General features: G+C 26.2%; 2 protein-coding genes across 2 annotated transcripts; one reads left to right on the top strand and one right to left on the bottom strand.

Annotated features, from left to right (window-relative positions):
- The first annotated feature begins 5,239 nt into the window (after positions 1-5,239).
- On the top strand, positions 5,240-9,531 carry LOC105148201 (STAM-binding protein-like A). Its single transcript, XM_011059782.2, has 8 exons — positions 5,240-5,628; positions 5,960-6,058; positions 6,237-6,458; positions 6,555-6,725; positions 7,056-7,362; positions 7,480-7,592; positions 7,959-8,061; positions 8,276-9,531. Exons 1-8 carry the CDS (start codon positions 5,510-5,512, stop codon positions 8,336-8,338), a joined length of 1,197 nt encoding a protein of 398 aa, XP_011058084.1. The 5' UTR covers positions 5,240-5,509; the 3' UTR covers positions 8,339-9,531.
- Cisd2 (CDGSH iron sulfur domain 2) lies at positions 9,436-11,484 on the bottom strand. Its single transcript, XM_011059783.2, has 4 exons — positions 11,324-11,484; positions 11,068-11,162; positions 10,081-10,197; positions 9,436-9,822 (listed from the first exon to the last, which is right to left on the bottom strand). The coding sequence occupies exons 1-4, from the start codon at positions 11,448-11,450 to the stop codon at positions 9,736-9,738; spliced, it is 426 nt and encodes a 141-aa protein (XP_011058085.1). The 5' UTR covers positions 11,451-11,484; the 3' UTR covers positions 9,436-9,735.
- Positions 11,485-11,956: the final 472 nt, after the last annotated feature.

Raw genomic sequence — 11,956 nt, 5'->3', positions numbered from 1 at the left:
CTGATGCAAAATGCGCGACGCGACGAACCGGCTGCGGTTCGTTCATTTTCACTTAAATCGGCGACGAGGGTACGTTAACTTTCCCATCAATGGATTTTTACACAAAGAGAACAATTTTGCTTAAGTATCTAAAAATTTAGTTAGATACATAATTTAGATAAATCCGAAAATTTATAGACCCTTAAGAAAAGACATGTTTTTTGTGTATTTCCTCGAAGTACTAAGCTCTTCTACCTCATCAAAGTAGTAGGAAGGGAGATATCATAAAAAAAAATATATATTGTTATTGATTTACTTTTAAATATGAATATCGAGCACATGTTAGTTCATTATTATTGCGAAACAAACAAGTAGAAAAAATGAATCTTTTATTATAATGTCTGTAAGATTAAGATATCAATCGAGTAGGCCAGATATTAGTAAGAAAGAAAAATAATCCTTCTATTATTAGTTTATTATAACCGGCAGACAATCACAATAAAGTTATGCTTTCATCGTTTACGCACTCGCGAAAAATGCACGAAAACGAGAAATTATTCGCAAATTGTATGACTCGCGTTATTTTCATAAGGATATTTATTAACTCTTGCTATACACACTTTTTTTTCTATCATTAATATACATACTCGAATCTCTGGGACCCCATTCATATTTATTACGTAACTTCCGTAAAAATAGACATAACGTATTTCAATTAATTTTTTCTTCAATCGAGAATTGATTAAAGAATAAATCCATGATGTATAAAAGTCAATAGAATTAAGAAGTTTCGAGATATATTATTAGAGATTCAAAGAAAAAGAAAAGTTCAGAAACACGAAAAAATTTCGATTTAGCAAATTGTACTGGGATTTTTGGAACTCCCCATTGTGTATAGGAATTCCATTACTCTTTTTTCTAACTCATATACCGTTCAAAATATATATGTATAATAGATAAAAACAAAAAATATTAAACAAAGTCGAGCCAAAGATGCTTGACAGTGTAAATTAATATTTAATCGGATAATTACAATTTAAAATACGTTTCGTATAATAGATAGTTACATATTTAAGTTACATATTTAATGAAAGAAAAATTTTATCTTAACGAAAAATAATTATCGTCCACAATCATTGTAAAACAATTATAAATTCTCTTCTTCATCGTGTTTCAATTCTAAACGAATACATCGCACGAAATATGTTCGTTAAATATATATATTCGTGATTCACATGATTGGCTCGATCCATTTACGAATAACTAACAACTATGCGAATTAATAATCTTGTGCTATGAACGAATATAAAATACGTTTAATATTATATCTAGCACTTGTCGTGATTGCGAAGAAGATTGACGTCCAAAGTTGAATGATAACGCGTCGACAATGTCGACATACGTAAATAATGAGCTACCCGCCTGCCGCACCGCGCAAAAACAAACATCAAGGCTACGCGTCAACCGTGCTATATTTGAAAAAAACAAGGCTTTGTAAAATTTTCACTCTGAATTTACCATTTTATACAAACAAATTTTACTTAATTATCATTACTTCAATTATATTCATTATTGCCTTAACTATTACATATTTCCTCTTTAGTTTCATAAATCGTATGACATTGTTTAAAATATCGATTAAATTCCTAAATTTTTATTAAAATAAGACTCATATATCTGCCTAATTTGCGTGTAACAGTACAAATTTTCTGTTAATTATTGCCGAATAAATGTCTGTTTATCGCTAGTATTAAAATATGAATAATTAGAAAGTAAAATCATTAAACTGCGAAAATTAATAACACATTATATTATATTATGTATTAATAGACGGGGCTCGGTCGTATTTAAAAAATAAAGATATTTAAAATGTATTTTATTAAAAAAGATGAAAGACTTATTTAAAAGTTATTATTTTAACCCTTAGTATACACGTCTGAGTCATTCGTTTGTCCTGCCCATTTCTTTTTTTTTTTTTGAAATAACTAAGAGCACCTGGCCAAATATCAGTCTTTTTTTCTATTGCTAAAAAAAGTTTGGCATCTATAAAGAACAAGTTTTCAATTAATCCTCGATTGTATTACGAGAATATTTTGCGAATTATTAAAAAAAGAATTTAACCCTAAAACAATTAGCCCTTAATAAACGCAATTTTTGGTTCTAAATGTTGTTAGTAATATAATATATTACATTGTCTGTAATATTATAGATAACTTTTTCCTAATAAATTATAAGTTTTTTTAACACAAATATATATGTAAAAATTGTTTAATAATTTATATATACTTGTAAAAGTGATGAAAATTAAGCCAAGACACGAATGACCGAACGTGTGTATTAAGAGTAAAATAACTTCTCTTCTGATTTATTTCTTAATCCTTAGCACACTTAGTTTTGGGCAACCTTACGTAATTCGCATTCGTAGATATTTCATTTTCATAAATTAATGCGACACCCGGAACGACTCGTATCACACTTCCGTCTCCCTCTAAGATCGCCGAGCGAATGCCGAAGTGATGACGTAGTCAACCACCGCGTCGCGCGTCGCGCGACACGCTCTCCCCCTCGCTTTTCGCCACCCTTCATTGTTCGCTGTTCGGATACTCAACTGTCACGTATGAAAAAAAAAATTCACGGTTTATTCAATTATTCATATTTTACAATTTACATGATTTTGACAAACGGGTATCGTCGTATATTTCGCGCTTTGCTTTGTGGCATCTCTGGAACTTACAATTCAATCCTATTTTACTTGTATGGTTTTTTTTAAATGTAATTAATAATTGTTCGCGTGGGATATTTTTGATATTCCAACATCATGTCTCAATTTTCATTATTCTTTTTAATGATTCATATTTAAATAAAGATTGATAAAATATTCTATGTATATTTTATTTATGTAAAGATATATGTAAATTTTCTAAATATTGTAAAATAATTTGCGCTAAATATAGCTTCAGCTAAAAGTATTAAATATCTTGTTAATCATTATTTCATTTTTCGGTTAATAAATTAACTTAAGACACTACTGCAAATTATTCTGTGTTTCAGAAATTCTTTAAACTTGCGTATAATGCCGATCATGGCTCAGTAAAATAACTGTTACGAATTATTTAAAATAAAAAATATAAAATAAATTCCAGAAACTTATTATTTAAAATATAAAATCGTAGGAATCAATAAAAAACTGATACGATTCGTTTAATATATAAATAATAAATATCATGTAATATTTAATTTATCTCAAGTAATATAAAATGATGCGTACGTTATCAGCAATTATAAAAATTATGCCCACCTGAGGAAGGAGGAGAGGGAGGAGGGGAATGGGGAATATTTCACATATAATTATATATATAAAATTGACATTTTTTTTACATACAATTATATATATACATATATAATTATATATATAAAATATGTTCATATATATAATAACATTTTTTTCCGGGCAATTAACGAAAATTTGAAATAGATTAAGATTTTTAGAAATTCGCGTTAACGAATGTGAAAATGTATCCTTTTCAATCCAAATGTATTTTTATTTATTTATATAAACTACATGAAGCATATTTCTGTATCTTTTAAAAAAATAATAATATTAATTCTTTCTGCGCGTCGTGATTATTGCTCGATTCAAAATTGTGAATAGAAAATGCAGTATTTTAATTCAAATGAATTGAATTAAATTCAATTGAATACAAAATTTTTTTTATTCAATTGGATTTAATTGGCTTAAAATATTTTGATTAATTTTAATCCATTCTCGATTAATGAATGGATAAGATTTCATAAAAATTAAAATTAAATTGGCATGATATAATAATAAATATGATTAATAATTATTAGCATATTTTTTAGTATAAATAAATATTTCAAATATGCTAAAAAAAATTTCCCGGGAAAAAATATTTTACATATAATTATAAAATTATATATATTATATATATTATATAAAATTATATACATTTTTATATAAACTATATAATTTTTTTTTATTTTTATACAATTTTATATAATTATATATATATAAAACATTTTTTGCCCGGCTATTAAATATTTTCTGTTGCTTTTTACTTTTACTTACATACAATTACATACAAATTGAATAAATATTTCCTTGTATGTAGTTCATATATCTATAACGTTTAACTTTGAAAGAATATAATAAAATGTCAAAAACGCAAATCTCAGATTTATTTATTTTATTTAGAAAATACTTTAGAAAAGAAAAGAAAAAAAATTAAACCAATATACCTGAATATATTATAATATTTTTTCCTAGCTTATAAATAATAATTTTTTTTTATTGCACATATAATAAAAATATAAATATATATCAGTATCTCGTTTTAATTTGTCATAGTCCATATCATATTTTATCGTAATATATTCATCATCCATTAAATATCTCAAATTAAAATTAATCTTCCGCGAATCAGGTAAAGTGAACATATATATACTTAACAAATCATATATATATATATATATTGGGTCATCTAAAAAGTATCCGCGGTTTTTGGTTACTAGATGTGTGTTGATGGTCATATATCTAGTGACAAAAAACCGCGGATACTTTTTAGATGACCCAATATATGTGTGTAATGCATATATGCTGTACTTCACGTATATACCATAAGTGTACTATTATAATATTATAAATTTAGTTTGGGAATGTAACTCGCAGCTCCACTTACTCATAATAGCAACTTGCGTTTAAAATTGTAGAAGTTTACATTTTGCTGGTATGTCACACTTCACTTGGCTTTCTCTCTCTCTCTCGCGCGCGCAAAGATAAAAAATTAGACTCCAGAATACAACGCCTAACAATGAAATCATCGCTGAGCTGTCCGAAGTAGGGTTCCTTTTTTTCAGAATATTCAGTCGCACTCGCGAAAACAGTTCAATTATAATCGCGTATACAATAAAAATACGATGATTATGTATTGAAACCTTGAAAAACACGAAAAATTACGTCAAACGATTTGAAAATTTCTTAAATTCGACGCATGGTGGCGCCTGAGGCATTAAGACCGATATTTCATGTGTCATATGACAAACTTTTTCAAGTGATTTGTTGATTGGCTGTAGAATATAGAAATTCTCAGATCTTTCTATCTTGTTGTTCAATCAACAAACTTGAAAGCTTGTCGATTTCAAGGGTACTGGATAAAAAGAGAGAGAAGGAGAGAAGGAGAGAGAGAGAGAGAGAGAGAGAGAGAGAGAGAGAGATGCGCAAGATTCGACAAGAGACTAGAGTGCGCTAGTATAGTATTGTCAGTTCATTGGATACATTGTGCATCTGTGCATACTTATTGAATTTGCTATTAAACGTCAAAAAGCACGAACTGCAGTTTCAAGTGCGACTTGGATCTTGATTAGAACTTAAATAATTAATATTTTTTAACATTTTTTTGTCATGTTAAACATTAAAATGACGCCGAGAAAGAGACCTATAATATTGAAAAATTGAGAAAAGATTTTTCAGCCATTTGTTAATATTAGAAGTTTAACTGAACTAACCTACAAGATGGACAAAACTAATCAGTCTTTAAAAGAAATGGGTATCATAGATCCTAAGAATCGAATCAAAGCTCTTACAGATCATGCTTCGAGAGTAGTAATTGATCCGAATATTGCGCCTAAAAGGTAAGAAATATATTCATCATAAGCAATTTATTGTATATAATAAAATATATTATTTGAAAAAATTAATTTCAAAACTACTTCAAATTTATTAAAATTAAAAAAAAGATTTTTATGAACAAAAAATTAGAATTCAAATGTCTGACTGTAAAATAGTTTTAAAATTAAAAAGTATCTTTTTTTATATGTTTATTATAAAAATATGTAATTGTTTTACTACATAAATTTATGCATAAATATTATAAATATTAATAGAAATATTGTATAAATAATAATTGCCAATATTCAATTTCAAAAGCTATTTAATTTTTTAACGTGATATCTTTAATTGTAGATATTATCGTACAGGAGTGGAAATGGTCAGATTAGCAGACATGAATATGCAAGATGGCAGTTATGAAAATGCTTTTACATTATATATGAAATTTATAACGTAGGTAATAATTAATAATAACTTGTTATGTGTTATATATAATAAATATATTTTTTTAAAGATCGATGAATGTATAAATTTAATTATATTTTTAAGAAATACTTATGTTATTACTAACTATTAAAATAATATATTTTTATAATATATTTTTATTGCTAAATATTTCTTATTGTAATAGACTTTTTGTGGATAAAATAAGGGGCCATCCGCAATATAATAGCGTATCAGCCAAGGATAAAGCAATGAATAAAGATGCTCTACGAATAGTCATTCCTAAAGCTGAAAAACTGAAGAAACAGTTATTAGAGCAATATCAAGCAGAGTTCGATAAGTATTTAGAGGATTTGAAAGAAAGAGAAAGGATTGAAAGAGAGCGTTTGAGACAAGAAGAACTTCAAAGGTATATTTAATTATCTTATATATTTGTTACAGTAAAAGCATGAAATTAATAATTTTTATTGAGAAATTGATTTTGTAATATTATAAATTTGTTCAGGCAAAAAGAAGAGGAAAATAAGAGGAACAAAATGGCTGCTCTAGCTGCTGTTAAAGCGGCTAAAACTGCTATTACTGTACCAATGGAGACAAAATATTTGCCTTCCATTGCATCAAAAACTGTGATAAATCTTGCAAACGATGATAAAGCATTAAAGATCTCCAAAGAAATGTAAATCTTGTTATATATAAAATAAAATTTTGTCTTTAATAGTTATATATCATAAAGTTTAATATTAAAGTAATAGTTATATTACTTTTATAATTTAATATAGTAAAATGCCAAAAATAAATATATTTTTCTATGTTTAAAACATCTAATATGAGAGCTTTTCAGCAAAAGACACAAATTGACACAAAAGTCATCTTGTCCTTGTTCGATCAGTAAGAAATAAAAATAGAATGATTCTTGTGTCAATTTGTGCCTCTGCTGGAAAATTCCTTATATATATATATCAATGCTCAGATGTATACATTTATTGTGATATTTTAATATTTTTAGAAAAACACCGACAGTGGATCGTTCTACAAAACCTTCGTTATTGACGAGCAACGGATTATCATTGCGCGACATTATTCTGCCGACCAAATTAATGCACAACTTTCTGACGCTTGCTTTCAACAACACAACAAGCAATAAAGAAACATGTGGTATTCTGGCTGGGCGATTGGAGCGAAATAAATTGATGGTAACACATTTATTGATACCAGAACAAACTGGAACTCCAGATTCTTGTACTACACATAACGAAGAAGATATCTTCGATTATCAAGATCAGCATAATCTTATCACTCTCGGTTGGATTCATGTACGTAAGATTTACTTTGTATATTCATTTATAACTTTATTTTATTGAAAAATTGCAAAAAGATTTATTTATTTATTTTTGATTTGTTTATCTTAAATATGTAATTGTGTTACGTAGACCCATCCTACGCAGACTGCATTTTTATCAAGCGTAGATCTTCACACGCACTGTGCTTATCAGTTGATGATGGCAGAAGCTATAGCGATAGTTTGTGCACCGAAATATGATGAGTATGTATGAAAAATATATTTTGTATATTTTGTATCATACTAAATCTTTCAAAGAATTTTAATCATTAAATATTCAACTGAATTATGAACCAATCTCTTTAATATACATGCTTCCTCTTTAAATTCTTTAAATATAAATTTTACGATTACTTGTTTTAATTTTACTTGTTGTAATTTTTTATTTTTCATAAAACTTATTAATTACTTCAGTTATTTGAAATTTATTTGCGTAAGTTTTCCTACATACAAATATTAAAAGATAAATAGGAATAAAATATAATTGTTTTTTAATTATTAATTTAGAATTAAATTAAAATTTGTTTTGTATTTGCTATAATTTTTATGAGAAATGGAATTTTTTTACAGAACAGGGTTCTTTATCTTAACACCCGATTATGGCTTGGATTTTATCGCAAATTGCAGAGAAACAGGATTTCATCCACATCCTACTGAACCACCACTATATACAGTAAATATATCATAGTTGATCTATTCAATAACATTTTTAACAATGTTAATTAAAGTTTTAATGATTAATAATAAAACGTTGAACTAGTCAATTTAGAAAAAAATGTAATATTGATACTATACAGTAGTAAAATAAATAGATAAATGTTAATAATATATTTAACAATTTTGGCTTGTATTCTGAACTCATATTGTATGCATTTTAACTGTTTTAGAAAGCAAGACACTACAAATTGGATGTAATGGCACTCCAAGTCGTGGATTTACGAAGAAAATGATATATCTCAGACACAAGATAATTATATGTTTTACTGAAAAATATTTTTAATTAATTTCTTTTGGAAAATAGCAATTTATAATAAAAATCGCGAATCTCTTATTACGCAATTAGTACATAATTACACAATATTGAAAATCTATGACCAGTGAACAATTAATTTAATCAATGAAAATAATATGAAATGTATTAATATTTTTAAAAATGCGTTATATTCAACGTTTACAACGTTTAGGATTTAATATATGATTAGCAAACAGACAGAAGATACATAAGAAAAATCATTACAAATTATCATATCGGAAGTTAATATGAAATTATTATAATAAATTAATAATTATTAACTTCCGAATTACAAAACAAAACATTTGCATGTTTGATAATAGCAGTGTAGAAATACAAATAATATATTTGTATTTAATATTTTCTTAATTTTAATTAAAAAAGCTTTATTATAAATACATTTACAATTATCAAAAAAGCGAAATCAAATGTGCATTTAAGTACATAATATAATATTTGTTATGTTAATATTTTATCTTGTTACTTATGTGTATACTATAGTATAAAATTTGATATTTTGTTTTGTTGTTTTTATATTATAATACATTCTTTTAATTTCTGCTTGAAATATATTTCTAAAAAAGATATAGAATACATTTTACAGATTTTTCATGCTTTTATGTTAAATGAAGAGATAAAGTTTAATAATAAATATATTATTTTCGTAATTAATCAGCACTTTAACTTCATTTTAAATATTTAACCATTTTAATTTTTTATTATTAAACTTAATTTTTTATTTAAATATTACGTTTAATAAATTTTTTGTTTATTATGTAATTTCTTGTTTGTAAATCATCGATTTAAACAAATTTCAAGTTAAAATAGATATCTTACTATTTTGCATAAAAGGTGCTACTTAAAGTTCATCGTGCCTTTTTGAAAATAACAAGTGTTCACAAAAAATATTACATTCTAATATCTTGTGTAAAAATATATTACAAGATGAACGGAAGACATCACATCAGGCAGAATGCTTTGTATATATTAATCTTACTGAAAAATAATGATAGGTGGGATATATACGAATTAGAATTATTTATTTATCTTGTTTTAATTATATTAATCGTTTATTCATAATTAAATAATTACACATAAGAATAAAAAAACCCACTGAATATATTATGAAAATAGATTTATTTATAAACCTTCCCTTAAAAATGAGATGTCTTAAAAAATAAATTGGCAGACGTTTTGTAAAATTTATCTACAGAGAGGGATAAAGATTCATTCATCTATTTGATCTTTTCTCATATTTATCTACAACATGATGAGTAAATAACTATCTTACAGTAATGAAAAATTACCAGTGGTAATTGTTCAATGTGTTTGTAATTAACCTTTCTTCGTAACAATGAGTGGACCCACATTGTCATTGCATTCTTTGTTATGACGTCCATGAGTACCGTCACAGTATGGCCACTATGAATAAAAAATGATTAAGTATGAGACATATATGTGAAAGATCTTATTTTATATCAATACTTAAAAAAATTATTTTAGAGAATATGTAAGTAATGGATATTCATAAAAACAATCTTCTAACTAAAAAATAATTAGGAATAATTTTTGATTGATTTAATCACTTGTTTATGTCTCCTTGTAAAAAACAAAATGAAATATTAAGTTGCATAATTTTTTCTGATCTAGGATTTCGACTCCTATACAAAAAGAACTTACATTTTCAGACCTCCAACAGCGACAAAATACAGCTTTTTCAGAGATATCTTCGATATCAACAGTGTCCACTACTTTTGAAATATCTTTTTTTACTTTGAGATTAACACGACCATGTGGCTATAAAATAATTAATTTACATTATATTGCATGGAAGTAGAAAAATTAATGAAATTATAAATATATCATTAAAATTATTATAAAAATATTTTATATATATATATATATATATATATATATATATATACATATATATACATACACTATATTTTCTTAATAATTTCAATATTTTTATAAAACAGAATAAATACACACACACACACACACACATAAACATATACACACATTATTTTGTCTTTATTATTATTATATTTATTCTGTTTTATTCCTATTATTAATTATTATTATTATTAATTATTATAATTATATTTTTGTATATAATATAAAATATTATATACAAAAATATTATAATTATAAAATTAAATAAAATGAATTAATTAAAATACAAATAAAGATTCTTCACCATTGCTATGATATTTTTTGCACTAGAAATAAATTTGCATAAATATACTTAAACTTTCTTTATAGATATATTAAGAAAAATTATAATTTATTTAAATTTTTCAATTTATTAAGTCAGCCTTAATTTATATATATATATATATATATATATATATATATATATATTGCAAAAGAGAGAGAGAGAGAGAGAGAGAGAGAGAGAGAGAGAGAGAGAGAGAGAGAGAGAGAGAGAGAGATAGGATATTCTATATTATTACTCACAAATATATAAGAAATAAATATACAGAACACAATTAAGAACATAATTACAAAGTTAAACTTATTCCATCTAATTTGCAACAAGTTTATGGTGAATTGATACTTGGAAAAGGCATTATCTGAAAGTTACATAACTTTTCTAGTAATATCATAACTAATTCTTGTGTTGTCCTTGATATTTTCTACAAGAAGCAAGTATTAAAGACATACCGCAGGTCTGCCATGAGGACAAAAAGCCCTGTAGGACATATATCCCAAACCCACGCAAAGGGCAGTAGGTGGTACAAGGGCGAACCAGTCCCTCACTGATATAAAGAAAAAAAAAAGAAGTGAAACAAGTTAAATTAAAAAAAAATTATACACGTATTTAAATCGAGAGGTTATGAAAAGGTTTCGGAATCTGGAAAATGATATGTCGCATAATTGTTGTTGCAAGGTATGGAAATGTATGAAATATAGAAATTACCTCCCAGTCGGAACCATCCGCCTATCGAATCGGGAATCGGTAGGCCGGCCAGATAGTTCGGGATGGACACTTTGACAAGATGTGCAATCGGTTCCATAGTCGCTCGGCTGACTGACGATAGCGCCATTAGCGCCAATCAGCCGCGTCAGCGTCCGCCAACAGTGCCGAATCATGGGTAAAAAAAATCTTTTGCAAAATCCTGTTGGATACCGATACATACACGCATATTTTTTTAACAAGAGGACAGTGCACTTACGATACCACAGAATAGAATCACCTCTTCATATTCTTTTTTCTCATCAATTTTTCTCATCATATTTGTATTCCTTTTTTCTTATATTGTAATTAATGGATTTGTGATCGATAAACTATTTTCTTCCTAATTTCTTCTAAATAAATTCTTTCTGAATTTTAATCGTTATTGGTTTGACAACGATCAATCTTTTTGAAAAATCATATTCAAAAATAAGTTTGTAGATATACGAGTTTTAAAAAAATCGGTAAAAAAAAACGGTACATATAATATGTAATACCAGGGTGCGGCCGGTGCCGTGCGTATATTTCAAGATTACATTGAAATTTTTACATATATTACGTTAAATTTACACGAATTTCTTTCATGTAGATAATAAC

This window comes from Acromyrmex echinatior, chromosome 1 (assembly GCF_024713525.1).
Source record: "Acromyrmex echinatior isolate Ae372 chromosome 1, ASM2471352v2, whole genome shotgun sequence".
Lineage (NCBI taxonomy): Eukaryota > Metazoa > Arthropoda > Insecta > Hymenoptera > Formicidae > Acromyrmex > Acromyrmex echinatior.
The sequence above is the reverse complement of the archived record's forward strand: the minus strand, read 5'-3'. Positions and strand labels throughout refer to the sequence as shown.

Coding starts and splice junctions, on each gene's coding strand:
- LOC105148201 (XM_011059782.2), top strand. CDS start 5,510: ATGGACAAAACTAATCAGTCTTTAAAAGAAATGGGTATCATAGATCCT. Junction 6,726..7,055: donor TTAAAGATCTCCAAAGAAAT/GTAAATCTTGTT, acceptor TAATATTTTTAG/AAAAACACCGACAGTGGATC. Junction 7,363..7,479: donor TCACTCTCGGTTGGATTCAT/GTACGTAAGATT, acceptor TGTGTTACGTAG/ACCCATCCTACGCAGACTGC.
- Cisd2 (XM_011059783.2), bottom strand. CDS start 11,450: ATGGCGCTATCGTCAGTCAGCCGAGCGACTATGGAACCGATTGCACAT. Junction 11,163..11,323: donor CGGATGGTTCCGACTGGGAG/GTAATTTCTATA, acceptor TCTTTATATCAG/TGAGGGACTGGTTCGCCCTT. Junction 10,198..11,067: donor GTCCTCATGGCAGACCTGCG/GTATGTCTTTAA, acceptor ATTATTTTATAG/CCACATGGTCGTGTTAATCT.